The following is a 17,145-nucleotide window of genomic DNA, read 5'->3' on the forward strand; positions in this document are numbered from 1 at the left end:
TAAAGTATGGATGGATTATGTGAAAGAGGTTATGATTTAGAAAGGAGTGGATTCAGATATGACGGCTGATAGAGATGTATAGAAGAGCAGCACATACTGTGCCAACCCTCCATAAGGGATAAGGGCAAGTTGATGATAAACTAAGTACATAACAAATTACTGTAAATAATTTAAAAGTAATCGCACTAAAATAGTCTTCATTAGTTAGCAGCAACTTGGAATATTGCGGCGTCGGTTGGAACACATATTATAATGAATATATTAAGCGCTTTAAGATTTCTCTTGCATTTAACTTTCACCAGCAAATTATAATAAGTAAAAAAAGTTACAATTTTGAAGCATTTTAGTTCGGAATCGCTTACTACCATAAAACAAAATAGTTTTACACTTTCAAACTACATTTTCGTTCGTACATCGTAAACTTGAAGCATCTGAAATTCTGTTCCAAAGTCTGATTAAATCACTTCGTATTAGGTTTACGTGTTAGGCATTTTCTAGATAAGCTATTGATCTACTATCACTTTTTATTATAATCCTGTATTTTTTAGATCTCATATTCTATAATCCCGAAGTCCTATGTAAATTGCAGCCCAATGCATATGACTGTAATAAAAGCGGATATAATGTACCTCGGTGAGTAACATAAGATTAAAAGTCTGTCCCACCATAGCTTCAATCACTAAGATAGCTTAAAATAATGTCACTGCCAGATAAAGGAACAAAATCCGATATTTCCACCGTCCATTTTACACGGATTGTTATCAGACGATTTACAATTTGGTCAGACTGAACCTAACTGTCCAAGCTGAAATAATAATTGTTTCCTTCGAACCAAAATTGTCATTTCCAGGTATTATTTTGACATCAAATTAGAGGATTGCAGAGCGGGTTCCTTCGGCAATAATTGTGAATACAATCTCAATCAATTCAAATCTATAAAAACATGTCACAGCACTTGTCGATGTATGTACGCAGCTTTGTTTATTATCTAATTTTTGTAGTTCTAATGTGTTTTACTAGTTACTAGTATTTTTGGAGTTATGGTTTTACGTTTATCCGTTGAGCCGTTCTGTTCCGTTACTACTCGTATGTATAAAGAAACACCCATTCATACAAACTTACGTATTTATAATGTTAAGACGATGGTCTAAACAATTATAATATGAAACTTAGATGAATATCTAGAATCTTTCAAGAATTTGAAAGGCTGACGTGCTTTCTCATCCTGCACAAAAAACATAGCAATTGCGCTCTGGAGTATTCTGTTGCGGATACAAAATATAAGTGTTAAAATTTTAATATACTTAATTATTTTCAGTGTCAGGTGTAGACCCAATCGATTACAAACTTCCATTTGAGATATCTTGCAGACTGCAACCTGATTTTGGCAGGTGTAACAGTTATCATCCTATGTAAGTAAATATCCGACTTTTTTTTCCGGTTATTTAAAGCTGGGAATAATTGTAAATCAATGTTTTGACACAGGAAATCTAAAGTTATAAAACCTCAGTTTAATTGCAACGCCAAAATATATGTTTATTATTATAGGGATAACAAACCTACGTAGGTTATCTAACTAAATATCATCATGCATAATATCTAGCATTTTTCTATAAAAAAATAAGTCACCTTCCATAAAAGATGGTACTTTTGTAAATAAGTGAAGCCATTTCTTAGATTACAAATTATATACCGATAGTCAATATGGGTAATATGAATTTATTTTTATTTATCTATACTCATATTATAAAAAGGAAAGTTTTTTCATTTATGTATCGAAATAACTAAAAAACTACTGGGCCGATTTTAAAAATTCAGTACCATTACAAAGATAATTTATCTGTGAGTAACATAGGCTATATATTTTAATTTCACGGGGGCGAAGTCGCGAACAACAGCTAGTATGAAAATAAAGGCAATTAAATTTTATTAATTCGCAAAGTTTGAAATGTATTATTTTGTACAGGTGGTACTTCGATATGACAACGAGGACTTGCAAAGGTTTTTCTTACAGCGGTTGTGGTGGCAATTTGAACAGATTTCATAACAGTCGTATCTGCACTAAACGATGTCGATCACTTGTTGAATGATTGTATCAAATAAAAAAATTGTGACTTAATACAAACGCCTTTTATTTCGCGCGAATTAGATAAATGATCGGGATCCTAAATATTCTCAAATATCAAAGTCTCGTGCAAATCATTGCAGCTGCAGTGTATACGTCATTTCCAGTCGAATTTATAATTTTACTAGCTTTCGCCCGCGACTCCGTCCTTGTGGAATTAAAGAAAAAAACAAAAGTGAGCTCATGTGTTCTTCCAGACTATCCTCTACGTCTATAACAAATTTCATTGAAATCTGTTCAGCCGCTTAGGCTACAAACTCTAACAAACCATCCGTCCGTCTATCCATACATTTGCATTTATAATATAAGGTTAGTATGATATACAAAAGTTGTAAAGAAGTAGTTTTCGCTTCAGCACACTACCTTTCCTTTTTGGCATGTACATTTAAGGCATGTTGCAGTAATCTGCACACTAGTAAAACACCAGGAAAATTTTTAAATAACTAAAAATGAAACACTTTTTGGTAAAACCGCTTTTTATTAATTTTACATATAAAAAAAAGAAATGTTATAAAAATTACAAAATAAGTTTATATGTAGCTTAAACGCATTACAGAACATTCACGTTAATTAAATTTTTTACCGAAAATGCAAATGAAATCATAAAATATTGACAAATTAACTGAAAAAATTAAATAACGAAATGCTCGTTTTTGTATATCTCGCGATCTTCTGTTTTCTCCGTGTTAAAGGGCACGACGATATTCAACTTAGTGTCGAAGGTGCCGGGCTTGGCCAGGTTCACGAGCTGTTCCGCCACTTCCTGTCCACCACGCTGTATTGCTTCCTCCGTCTCCACACCTGTTAACAACTCTCACTAAATGTTACCATCAAATAGTAAATTCCGACAATTTCAAATCGAACTTCAATTTTTTTTAAAATTGAATAACGATTTAATCACAGCCCTGCTAATCCCATCTAGATCATTAGCTACCGACCTCCAAGTCATAATTCATAAGATGTTTCCTTATTTGTAAATCGCAACAGCAAATAAAAAAAAACAGGGATGCTAATTCGACAGTTCGTAAACTGATAATCAACAACTGATATTAACAATCTAAACAAGAGCTGTCACTGCCAAAATAATCCTACGACAACATGACATTTCTGTTATATTCTTGTAAGAAACAGACACGCTTTTGGAAAGCCGTTTCGGCAGATTTTACTCACGGTATAACTTACCAAGATGCACTGTGCATAATACATTGGGATGATTAAAGACCTCATATTTCGACATCACACTACGAGCATTTTCTTCATACAAATCAAACGCTTTTCCACCTACCTGTAATGTTAAAAAACAATTCTAGAATAATCTATACTTTTGTTTACCCGAGTGGCTAAGAGGATAATGTTCCTCACAAGTATGCACATTACTTAAGTTTGTTTTTATGTACAGTCGCGAAGATTTGCGTTTTATCCACTTCGTACCTTGCTACGTGACAAACACCGCCTGATTCTGCGATTGTTTTTATATGGATTTGTATGCATGTAAATCCCAATGTCACAGACAACAGCCGAGCGACTGAATCGATTTGTTCACTTCTCCCCAGTATCATAGGTTATGTAGCATTGGCATAAAACACCTACAGTGGACGTGAGAATTAAATTTCTATGAAAATAGTGAAATGTCTAGTTCGGATCTCACTCGCTCTAACTTGCTTTTTGTAACGTCGGATGTTTTCAGTCGGATTATCAATTTTTTCTGACGTCAATGAGGGTTGAAATGTATTAATGTATGTACATACATAATCTGCCTACTTAGGACGATACAATGTTTTTCTTGTATGTTTCTCCTTGAAATCGTTCTAGAAAAGTGGGAATAATAAAAAACACTAACTTGTCCCGAGACGAGTCCATCGTGCGCAAATTTTAACCAATCACGCATGTTGATCTGGTCGATATTACCCACTGTCACTATTTTTACGCCCCACTTGCATGTTTTCACCATATCAAAGTCGATAAAAGCTGTGAACAATTTAACGTTTAACAACTTTTTTTAATTAATAAATTTTTTTATAATAAATTACAACTTACCGCAAGAATTTTTAAAAGGAGCTGTGTAAAGCACAATGTAATCAGCAATGGGCCAAATATCGTCGATAGCCATCTTTGTCATTCCAAAGTCTTCGAATTTCTCCGCCGGGACATTCGGGTCCCAGCCAATTATCTGTACAAAGAGTTAATCATAAAAATAACATTGCTTTAAAAATAAACTCAATACCATAATGACAGACACATCTGGCCACAAATAACTTAGACAGTGTTTTCAATAGGTTTCAGCTTAAACAGACATCAACTCCTTTTATACCTTGAATACCATTCTGTGTGTATGTTTAATAAATCGTGATTATTGAAATACATATGTAGGATTGCGAAATCCGATTGAATCTAATATTATAAATGCGAAAATTTACATGGATAGATGGACGAATGGATGGATGGATGTTTGTTAGAGTTTGTAGCCTAAACAGCTGAACGGATTTCGGTAAAATTTGGTACAGATGTAGAGGATAGGTCTGGAAGAATACATAGGCTACTCACGTTCGTTATTTCTAATTCCACGCGGACGTAGTCGCGGGCGAAAGCTAGTAATAAATAATAATGAATTTCCGAAAATAGTGTGTTGATACATAGTAATGGTAAAAACTAGGCTTGCAACAAATATTCGGTCCTATTCTACATTCGATCTATTCGGCTGCTTTTTTTTACAGCCGAATACCGAATACTTAAGTAGTACATTATTATAGTGAGACAATTTAGAAACTAACAAACAATCATTACGTGTTAGTCATGTTTGCATTTCTTTTATAATCATTTAAGTAGTCATCTATCTATACACAATAAAATTGGATTATCTGTTTTAATATCAAAAGAAAAATTCCATATTTCAGGAAGATGATGTATTTGCGTTTCTGATAACAAAAATACCATTTAAAAAATGTTTTGTTTGTCTCCCTGTGTGTCCGCAAATCGCGTTTGTTCCGGGTTATATCTGAAAAGACTGGGGCTAATTTTGACCGGACTTTTCACTGAAGGGCAGCTGACATATTTTAAGCTATTTTTTTATTTTAATATTGCGCGGAGAAAGTCGCGAGCAACAAATTGTTGGTACATAAAACAGATACATAACAGAACAAACAGATACAAACACATACATACCTTGTGTATTATAGAAGATAAGAGTCTTTTTATACATTATTTTCGTAATCAAAATTTAGAAGAGGAAGGTTAATTTTTACGATCTTTACTGCTTTTTTTTTCCACCATCTAAGCTTGTACACAAATCACGTGTCTATAAGTTTTAGCACTAAAATTCGGCGAAATACTTTTATACGTCCTTACATTCGGGACTCGTAGAATATTCGGTATTCGGATTATTGTCGAATATACTATTTCTTACAAGTCTATAAAACATATAACCTCGTTGACGTCCATATTATTTAATCAACGGCGTGAACAAGGTGAAAAGTGTGTTTAATAAAACAGTGTCTAAGTACAATTTTGGGGAAATACAGGGTAAGTTTAAAGCAAAACATCCGTACTGTCATCCCGAAGGCCTTCATGCGTTCTGCGACGAGTTTACCAACATCGCTGAAACCGATTAAGGCGAGGTTCTTGCCGTTCAACTCGCCGCCGAGGTACAGCACGTTATGGAGATCGAGCAATTTGTTAGGCATCTCCACCATCCTCCGAGCAAGCGCCAACACCATACCACACGTGAATTCGCACATGCTCACCTCGCCGGTCGTCGGTGAACTGCACACATGATTTACTTTATGCAGACCATAATTGACCTAATGTAACTCCTAGCGTTATTGATGTAACTGTACAGTTATGGATACAATTAGGATATGCCTGCAAGCACAACAGTGGTAATACCGCTTTAACATCTTAGCGCGAATGGGCCAGCATGCTCCGTGTAATACCACGACAACACAGAAGACAGGCGTGAATGGAAGCAATTCCGTGTTTCGTCTGATGAGTGTGGTGCCGGAGGCCTAATTTAAGTTCCTTTCTCTTTACCACCCTTTTCTTATAAGGAGAGGATGGGAACGGGAAGTGGATTTGACGATGGAGGAGATGCATAGGAAGGGGAAATATCCTCTTTATGTGCGTCTCCTCCTCCGTCAGATAAAAACAGGCAACGCATCTGCAATTGCGGATGTCTACGGGCAGCGTTTGCTTCGCCATTTTGGCGGATTTAGGTGGATTCTTGCTCGTTTGCCACCTTATGTTATAAAAAAAAAAACTATCGCTACCTGGTATCCGATAGTCACAAATCAAAAACTAATAGTTAATTTAAACATTGAGAAGAGTCTCTGCGTGTCAAATTTGAGAGATATTACCGTACAAAGAAGTTATCGGTGAAATGTTATTCCCTATATCTAGTCCATATATATCTTAAATGTCTTTCGGTATCCATTGACATCTTAATCCAAAGACTGTAAACTACTAGTTTCTATTAGTAATCTAAGCTTCTGCTTGTCTGATTGGCATAAAGCCCACTACAGACGCCCTGTTCAGTTAAATAACTCGTTGCATGTGTAGGCAAAACTTTAACTGTCTATTGCACTGTACAGTTAAAATTTTGCTCACACATAGTTAATAGCACATGAGAAGATGAAAAGCGTACAGAGTGATAGCTTCTTACTACAAGCACGGTATATACCTATGTGATTAACCACTGGCCAAATGAAGCGGACTCAGCCGGTTTCATATAAAACCTTGTCTCTGTACCAATTTATTTCCTCTGTGGTTTATGTCCTCATCCTTAAATAGTCCGACTGTTCAGTTTAAATAGTAGTAGTAGTAATAATAGTAGTCAGAGCTGAGCGTCTGTACCGACAGACAGTAGAACAATCTAGTTAAGTCCGGTGGCTTAATATAATAAGTTACTTACTTGATAACGCCTATTTTTCGGTGCATAGCCGCAAAGAGATCGATGTTTTTGCAGTACGCACCAGCGCTAGCCACCACTTTCAGGTCTTTAGCGGCCTTCAGCACGTTGAAGGTAACTTTAGTTTTATTTCTCACGACTAACGCATCGTAGTACTAAAATAAAAAAAAAATAGCTCAATTCCTACATCTAGAATATCTACATTACACTACGGTGATGTCACTACTATGTTAAAAGTCAACATAACATCTACAAGCTTTCGCCTGCGATTCCGTCTGCTTGGAAATAAAAAAAATAGTAGCCTATTTGTTCTTGCAGACTACGCGCTACATCTATGCCAATTTTCAGCGAGTTCCGTTCAGCAGTTTAGGCTACGAACTTTAACAAACATCTATCCATCCACCTAAAGTTATGCATTTATAATATAGAAATACATATTATTAAAAAAAAAAACAAATACCATTTATTGGATAAAAGCACAATATTAGTTAGCAGGATTTAATAAGAGAAATCTACAATACAGTTACTGGCCACACGCTTTGATTTTAAAAGAAATAACACTATAAAATTTTCCTCAATTGTGAATTTTAGATATTCTACAAGTGTAAAGTTCAATAGAAATTTAATGAAAACACTTACTGGTATCTTAGCGATCAGACTCTCTTCAGACAGAGACTTTCTTATGGTGACATGAAATCCATGGGTCTTCAGAATCTCTACACTTTTTCCACCCACGGAGTCCATCAACAGCACCGATTGAATATCCATTGTGAACGTATATCTATAAGTAATGTTTGAGTTATTTAACTTATAATACTTTCCCTAAAAAATCTCGAAATAGGCTCAAAACTCCTTAATATTTTATATAAAATATTATTTTTATGTTTTAAAACATTTAATAAATGACCTCTATCAATCACAATTTTATTACAAAAAATGTACATTTTTTTTTCAAAAAACGATAAAATTAAAAATTTTTAAAATAATGCTTACAGTTCAAACTTCAATTCAGAAAGGACACCACTTCTGATTTCAAAACTCACAAACTGTTAATCAAACAATTATTAAATAACACTAATACGTCCAAAGCACAACAGGTAAGCTCTAAGTCTAAGGGAATCGTGAGAAATATTGTCTTACACGATAATATAAATACACGTCCTTTGTAGGGTAACCATATTCCATACAACAGATAATACTTTAAATCAGGACACGCTATTCATATTTATACCTATTTTTAAAATCCATTAGTTTAAATTGTAATTTAGTTACAAAAGTCAGTTATTAAAATTTAATGGTTTATTAAGTTAATACAAAAAATTAGTAAAAACGTGTAGAATTTGCGTAAATATAATATTTATTTATCTAAACTAATATAAATAAAGCGTAAATATACACTACTTTGTAGCGTAGGATGTCAGTAATCACAGCACATTTTTGAATAATACTTTTTTTATTACAAAACCCAATAAGGACCATAAAAACCCCATAAAACCCATTAAGGAAGCAAGGCTATTATGTATCGGTAATTTTGACATTTGCGATTGAGAATTTGACAATTGTACACAATTTTTTTTATTATGACGTCATAATAAATTAATGTATTTTCTTGAAAAACCGTTATAAATAAACTTATTTATAATATATAAAATAAGTTTATTTATAACGGTTTTTCAAGAAAATACATAATCTTTAAGTATACAGAGTACATAGGTTTTATGTTAATAAATGTAATGATTAAGTTACGGAAAGAAATCTAAAAATTACCAAACAAATGACCATACAAAAGTAATAAATCTATTTATCCATGGATATTAAGAACATTTGTGTCGTGTGGTCACACTACACTAGGTGTTGATTTTCGCTGCGCTACAATGCAACGTTTATATAACGCAAGATCAGCTTTGAGGTTCCGTTGAAAAGAAGCGATTACTACTCATGCATTTGTTTACGAGTAAATGTATGTAAGTATATTATCTCTCGTAGATTAAGCATGGGAATGACAGATGATTTTTTTTACTTCAATCTACTCTATGAAACAATTTATTTTCAACTAGCTTTTGCCCGCGACTTCATCCGCGTGAAATTTAAAAGTTCAAAACTAACGTTAACCCTTTTTTCAACCTATTACCAAAAGTATTAACTTAGTAGTAATCAACGTAGTAACAGAAATCTACCGATGCAAGATTCCCAATTTCTAAGCCCGGTAGCTTGTAAGCTGATTTTTCGGTTACCCTTATTGTTTGTGTTCGCGATATATGTATGTAAAGCACAATTTTATTCTACATTAAATTCTCCTGATAACAAACGCATATATTTGGATAAGGATTAATATTGAAAACGAATAAAAGAAAGCCGCAAATAGCGTGCGGTTTTTAATTCATTTTGTAAACAAAAAAGTGGTTATTGTAAGAAAACCGTTAAAGATAGATATATGCTATCGCGAACTTTTCTGTAGAACTTTTTGAGATCTACAATTTTTTCATACATCATTTTTATATACCTCTAACGGTTTAGGCAGCCGAGAAAAGTTAAACTTTAGTGAATTTTTTACGCCGGTGTCCAGAAACACGCTTTTTTTTAATAGTTCCTAAACATTAGTAATAAAATATAGCCATGTTACTCACCTTTCTGATGGTGAAAGAATTTTTAAAATCGCCCAGTGGTTTTTGAGTTATTTCAATATATAAAAAAAAATATCGACGAATTGAGTACCTCCTTCCAAAAATACAAATCTTTCCTCTTTAAAATATTAATATAGATATAGAAATAGATATAGATAACAAACTGAAAGCGAATCATTTTTCCTCTTACCTATGAATATGTAGACAGATATTTACATACGAGCAAAACAATCCTATCGAGTGCAATAAATATTTTTCTGAATTTTAAAAACTGCTATTACTTATGTCAAGAAAAACAAGCATCTAAATATGAATTATGCAATATCTTGCAATTTAAAAAAAACAAAAGGGAGTCAGAGCCTCTACAGCAGTGGTGACGAGGTGCCGGAATACCTCTACGCATGCTCGTACCCCACACATTTTGTGTTCAGCGGGGGTTTTCTTAGGGTGAACAGTGCTCTTGCAAGCTGAATTACAAGAGTATGAAATTAAATAACTCCACAAACACCGCTTACCTGTGTAGAAACGGACTCCCCAGTAGTATTGAAACGCGGCACCTATATATGCTAACGAATCGAAAAACTTTGATAGCGCGATTCAGTAAGAATACCTGGCTTCTCAAAGTTTTCTGACTAAGTAAGACAAGAAAATGTTACCCAATGCCACATTGAAATTCGTTACTAACGATGTAACATTGCAGAGTAGTCTAGGGTACTGTCTGGTTTAGGCACAATTATGATTTTAAATGACCCTACTTCGCGGAGGTCGAAACAATGTTCCTATCATATTTTCACTAAATTTTATTCTTAGATGTTTGCTAGGCAACCAACGGGAAAAGTTAGAAATATCTAATAAGCTGCAAACTTGAGAACCAATGTTTCCATTGTGTATTCCATAATTTACCATCTCCATTTACATTTCGCGAACAGTGTTTGATTTAATGTACAAAAGATGACATGGACAAATAAATACTTACCTAATTCTTATTTTACTTGAAAATTTGATGAAATGCAACTAATATTTTGTATTGTTATTGACTTATAGAGTAAAGAATTTATGATTTTTTTTAACTTAAAATTGTCGTCAGCACATATATGTTGACAAATCATTCATACAGACACAAAGGTCATAGCCTATCCTTAGTTAGGGTGGGGTCAAAAAGTTGGACAACGCATTAGTCCCTGGAACCAGGGATCGAACTCAAATTACAAAACCAGTGCTTTTTTTACGACCTTTGGTGACGCAATATCTAAAGACGCACTTTACTGTAAAATATTCATCAATTTAAAATCATTCGTATTGACTGCATTCGATGAAAACAACTTGCTTTCGAGGTCACACGATTATGCACATCCGTTGTAGACTGCGATCTAACCAGTTTGACCTACCCTCACCAGATTTCCTCATTTTTTTATAATATAAGGTGGCAAACCAGCAAGCGGCCTCCTGAATCCACCGAAATGGAAAGCGACCGCTGCCCATAGACATCCGCAATTGCAGATGCGTTGACTACCCTTACTAGACGGAGGAGGCGACACACATAAAGAGGACATTTTCCCTTCCAATGCGTGTCCTCCGCCGTCAAATCCACTTTTCCTTCCCATACATTCCTCTGACGTAAAGGGTGGAAAGGGAAAAAATGGTTGCCTACCTGGCTATGTTTAATTGATCTTTTTACTTTTAGCTTTGAAGTTTCAGTTTCATTTTTTCCTGCCAAGCCTTTGTTGAATGACAAATACAACAGATCAGTACTATTTTTATAGTCTACATGTCACTTCATTAACTTGTTTACGATTTATTATCTTATAGTTACTAATATTATAAATGCGAAAGTTTAGTTGGATGGATGAAGATTTGTTAGAGTTTGTAGCTTAAGCGGCTGAACGGATCTCAATGAAATTTGCCATGGATGTAGAGGATAGTCTGGAAAAAACACATAGGCTACTTACTTTCTTGTAATTCCACGCGAACGGAGTCGCAGACGAAAGCTAGTTACTAATATATTTGTTAAGGAAAACACTTTCCTATTAAATGTTAACCGAACATATATTGACCAATCATCAACTACATCCAATGCAAAAACAATGTCAACCATTTTAAAGTTAAAACGCAGTGCATGAAAAAACATCGCTTCAAGTACTTACAGCGTGACACCATGATATTGGTACGGAAATATTTACTCAGAACCAAAAATTGTTTTTATCAGTACATAAGTTATTCGAAGAGAAATTATCGCTTACCAAATACACACTAAGTGACGGTTTACGTAATAGTTAAAAGAAATTGTGGGAGTGAAAATATATATTACAAAAATGTAAAATGCAAGTAGTTACTTTATGTTAACATTTAAAGAAACAATTTTCGTGGTGTTGCATATTAGTTGCCGTATAATTCGGTAGAGATTATTTATGAACGGTACTTTTTAGTATAATTCTGAAAGAATATCATCATCATCACATCACCAGCTCACTATACGTCCCCACCGAGGGGTTCGGAGCCTACCCTAATAAGGAATAGGCCATAGTCACGCTGGCCAAGTGCGGGTTGGTTGACTTCACACATATCTGTGAATTTCTTCGCTGATATGTGCAGGTTGCATCACGATGTTTTCCTTCACCGTAAGAACGTCGGGTAAATTACGAGTATGTACATATGAAAATTCGAAAAATCGAGAATCACATTGGTACAGGGCGGGATTCGAACCCAAGACCTGTAGATTACAAGTCAAGTGTTCAAACCACTGAGCCACAGACGCTCATTGTCATTGAAAGAATTTAATTGTATTAAAATTTTCCAAATAATACTGACATTTCGTTCCATATATTTGACAAAACAGAGACAAAAAATAACTGTAAATAGAAACGTCGATCGATGGAAGTTTCTGGAAAGCTTTAAGTCCTATAATTTCGTAAGTTCAATATGGTCATCCTATAAAGGACCATGTTACATGCGAAGGCAAATTGTCTCACTTTGTTTCAATATCTCTCGGAAATTAGACTGCTGCAAGTCAACTTCTGAAAAACTGAAAGTTTAAGTGAAATTTTTGAAGAATGATGAAACCGTAAGTACATTAGGCATTTCATTGAGTGAAATTGTTTCTCTTTATTTAATAAAAAAAACGGTTGTTATCTCATGCAAAACAATTAGGTTAGGATTTTATGTACGGTTTTGGTATTGATTTTAAAATGGAATTTACTATAAGATTAAATAATAAATAACAGTTTTGTGAACGTAAAGTACAAGGTTATTTTTAAAAGAAAGTTCGTATTCTTTTGTATATTTCGTATGAACGTTAAGAGATTCTTACCCATAACTGTTTTTTTTTTTCATTTTTTTATGAAAAACAAATGAAAGACGGATGGAGTTTTTGGAGTTTTATTCTTCAGAAATGGGTACATTTTGTTAAGATAACTTTAAATTAAATATGTATGACATGATTTTAAATGAAATAAGTAGTAAATATATAAAATAGAGTAAACATAGAGACTTCTAGTATAGAGACTAGGGATTTCTGGAATTCTGGTGCAGCAGTACGGATCAAATACATTACGAAAAATCCAAGATGGCCGCCATTACAAAATGGCGAATGACATGTTTTTGTACAACTACTTCAACATATGTATCAAATGAAATGGCTTGATTAATAGAATAAATACACTACATAATACACTACATAAGGGATCCTAATACATAAGAGAACATCGCTGCCATTACAAAATGTCGGATGAATTCTAATTTGAGTTACATATTGTTGATAGTAGGAATTAACTGAAAACATGTTTTTATTTTTTTTTTAAATTAAAATTAATAAATGTAGTGACTGTTTATATAAAAAAACCTCAACGTTTTTTTTTCTTTTCAAGTGAGAAAATGGATTTGGATCTCGTGATCACTGGCAAAGATGAAGCGATGTACAAGGAAACTCTTAATAAGAATGGCATTAAAGTTGACGTGAAGGTATTTCTGTTTAGAGAGTCGCTCGTTGCTAAAACGCCGGTACGTGTTATGATTATATTTCCATCTTTTACACTTTGATACTACTCTGATTAATTATTGTTTTCGAACCATATCTCTAATCTTGATATTATATTTATTCAAGATTAAAAAGAAGCTGATAGAGCAGTCTACTACGAGAGTGAATATCGACGTGCACGTAACGGAGGGAATCACTAAGGTGATCACCAACGCGGGTGCATTTGCCGTTAATTTGTTTGGTTATGAAGATCCTTACCGTGGACTAAGGGTCACCGCGTAAGTGATAGTCTTTAAATGATCAGATAAGATTAAGAAACTAAACAATTGGAATCCTTTAGTACTAACTACTGGGATTGAGACATAGCTTTGGTCACATACTACAAGCCGTTTTAGCTTACCATGTTTTGTTTTCATTTATTAGTCACTCCCAACTTAGGGTAGGATCTGCACCCCTTAATGAGGACGTCTAATGAGTTCATTACTCAATCATCAGCTGATGATGATATAAATAATTACGAAATCTTTTTCAAATAGGTTTTGAGAGTTTTGAGATTTTTTCTTACTTTAACAACACCGTTTATCATTTTATCTTGATGTCAACCCGTGGATTTTTATTTGTATATGTATAAGTTTGTAAGCACTAAGCAAGCCATAACAAGGCACTTTTTAATACTGAGACTTTTGTATTTTGCAGCGCGCCACTTGGCTCTGTATACGATGTGACCATTAACGCAAGGGCATTTGCTATGAAGATAGCAAAAAATGTCATGGAAGCAGCAATACGTGAACAATCTCATGTTGGTCCCACTAAGTTGGCCAAAACGTTAGATCTTCTCGGGAACGTGGTCAAGAACTTTGCTATTGAAATGAACGTAATGAAGATGAATGTAAGCATAACATTTTTAACGACATAATCAATTTCGATACATTTATTTGCAATTAACTTCAATCACCTTTCGCGTGCTACCATTTTACATACATATATATGTAATTTCCATAAATAGTGTTTAAAAGTATTCTGTTACTATTGAAACTCAGCGCCGAAACATTTTAGAACACATGACGTCGTTCTCCTTAATGTAACATACGTTATGACATTCTTTATAACGAGCTCGTAGCATCGTAGCTACCATCGTAGCACTAGACACAGCTACGACAGGTCGATTACATTAACGTTGTGCTGATTCTTGTGTTAAAATAATTTTAATTTAAATCTGAATAATAATCTGAATAATTAACATTACGACTATAATGATTTTGCCTAGGTGTTTTGGCAGTGGTATTTTTTTTTTATTTCCGATATTATCTTTAACACTGTTGAATTTTTACCTTAGGTGCACAAAGTTTTGCTTCTCGTATTCATATTAATGTTTATTTCCAGGTAAACGGCCTTACGCCATTTACGACTGCGAAACAGAGCAAGTCGTATTGCGAAACTGTGTTATGGGTCATTGACTCGTCTCCTAGTAAGTATTCATCTAAATATATTGTAAATTGGTCCTCAAGGTGTTGTTAAACTTTTAGTTCGATTGTAACATTTTTTTTTAATCGGCACTTTGATTAGAAATTATTTTGATTAATTTGATTAGACCATTGGGACGTCATTATACCAACTCTACACACAATTTAACATTAGTTAACTATATTTACAGATGCTGCACCAGGAGGTGCTAGCCGCTGCGACAATGTTGCAGACAATGAGTGAGCGTCAAACTCGGCGGCCAATGCACACGATTAAGCTTATATTATAATTATGTGTTATATAATATGTATTTTTCATTAATAAATATATATTTAAAAATATTGTTTAATTTCTAAGTAAGAAAATAAAAATCCTGATCTAGTGGCGTAGGCAATTTAATTAGCTTTTTTGTCTCTCTTTTTAATCACCATCTTCATCCTCCTTTTTCTACTCCCGTAGTCGGCGCAACAAGTTTTTGTCCTCCAAATAACTCTATCATACGTCATCTCAGTCTCACTCCCTTTTTTATCATGTCACCTTTCACACAATCCATCCATCTCTTTCTAGGTCTACCTCTACCGATGCACCCTTCCACACTCATAACTAACGTTCTCCCTGTAACATGCGATTCATCCCTCTTCATAACATGCCCATACCATGCTAACCTTTTCTCCTTACCACTACCACTGAGGCTATTCTCAAACTAATGTACTCATTTAGTTTCTTACCGATTCGTGTTACCCCACATCCGTCTTAACATTCTCATTTCTGTCACATGCAGTCTCCTTTCATCCGTCCCTTTTACTGCCCAACATTCAAATCCATACAACATTATTGTCTCTCGTTCAAATGTTTACGCAATATGGAGAGGGTTTTTTTATCTTCCAGGCTTTGAGTACATATACAAATTATTATTGTTGATCGATGCTTTCTGGTCATGGTATATTGAAGCACATTTATTTAACTGTGCATTCAAAATTGATAGAGTCTTGTGAAATTAAACAAAGATTTTATAAGATAATAAAAACAACCTAATTGTAAAGTTTAATAGGACTTTTTAAATACTAAGGGCCTATCCCTCCATTGGCTGATAGAGGCGCAGATAGCATAAAAATGACGTCTCTGTAAGATATACGGTATTTCCATCACATATTTTACACGTTGGATTGTTGTCAGACAATCTATAATTTGGTGGAACAGGCACTTAGGCGACGAATTAAAAAAATTGTAAAGCAAATCTTTCTTTTAAAGACTAATAATATTGTTGAGTAAATAAGGAAAACAATATTATAATAGTTGTATTCAAATATGAAAATAAATGTATTATGATTTATTAATACAATGCTATAAAAAGCAGCAATGACCTCGTCTTACACATTATGGAATCTTTGAGACACAGCTGATAACCATATTTACCTACACAAAGTTATACTTGTGATCTAAACTAATATTGTGGCAATATGACTCTTACAAACACGTCAAAAAAATCTGAAAACCTTTCCCTTATCCATGATTAAGATTGGTAAACTTAGAGTAAAATTCTGGCCATATTTTTCATTATAACATACTAGTATTTGCCCGCGACTCCGTTCGCGTTTGATGAAAACAAAAGTGAGTAGCTCATGAGTTCTTCCAGACTATTCTCTACATCTATACCAAATTTCATCGAAATCCGTTCAACCGATTAGGCTACAAATTCTAACAAACATCCATCCATCTAAACATTCGCATTTATAATATTAGTACAACATATCTCATTTCATATCACTTAGATGTTTTTAAATAACAGTTACAATTCATAACTTAACTTCATCAATAATTTCAAAATTAACAAACAACATGCATAATAACGATAGCTATCGAGATGTAAGCGTATTAGAGTACCGTAAAGTACAGAAGCGACAAATCAATAAGGGTCGGTAAAACAGTCGTCAATGAATAGGAATAACTCGGTAGCCATTTTGAACTGCTATATCGACGTGCAAACTACGCCTCTATCGAAAACAAATGCGACACAATAATCGACGATCTTAATTTAAAATAGTATTATGAATGACAA

The 17,145-nt window shown here is 33.9% G+C and overlaps 2 protein-coding genes across 2 annotated transcripts in view; one reads left to right on the forward strand and one right to left on the reverse strand.

The window, feature by feature from the left end:
* The window catches only part of LOC106104449 (BPTI/Kunitz domain-containing protein-like), a 4,240-nt gene extending 2,150 nt beyond the window's left edge, over window positions 1–2,090 (forward strand). The window contains exons 2-5 of the mRNA XM_013284505.1: window positions 549–633; window positions 851–963; window positions 1,319–1,412; window positions 1,967–2,090. Coding sequence (XP_013139959.1) covers window positions 549–633; window positions 851–963; window positions 1,319–1,412; window positions 1,967–2,090 — 416 coding nt within the window. The remainder of the gene's footprint in view (window positions 1–548; window positions 634–850; window positions 964–1,318; window positions 1,413–1,966) is intronic.
* A 666-nt stretch (window positions 2,091–2,756) lies between these two features.
* LOC106104450 (D-3-phosphoglycerate dehydrogenase-like) lies at window positions 2,757–7,793 on the reverse strand. Its single transcript, XM_013284506.1, has 7 exons — window positions 7,665–7,793; window positions 7,029–7,180; window positions 5,671–5,884; window positions 4,163–4,295; window positions 3,966–4,093; window positions 3,308–3,410; window positions 2,757–2,926 (listed from the first exon to the last, which is right to left on the reverse strand). Exons 1-7 carry the CDS (start codon window positions 7,791–7,793, stop codon window positions 2,757–2,759), a joined length of 1,029 nt encoding a protein of 342 aa, XP_013139960.1.
* Window positions 7,794–17,145: the final 9,352 nt, after the last annotated feature.

This window comes from Papilio polytes, unplaced genomic scaffold (assembly GCF_000836215.1).
Source record: "Papilio polytes unplaced genomic scaffold, Ppol_1.0 DF823621.1, whole genome shotgun sequence".
Lineage (NCBI taxonomy): Eukaryota > Metazoa > Arthropoda > Insecta > Lepidoptera > Papilionidae > Papilio > Papilio polytes.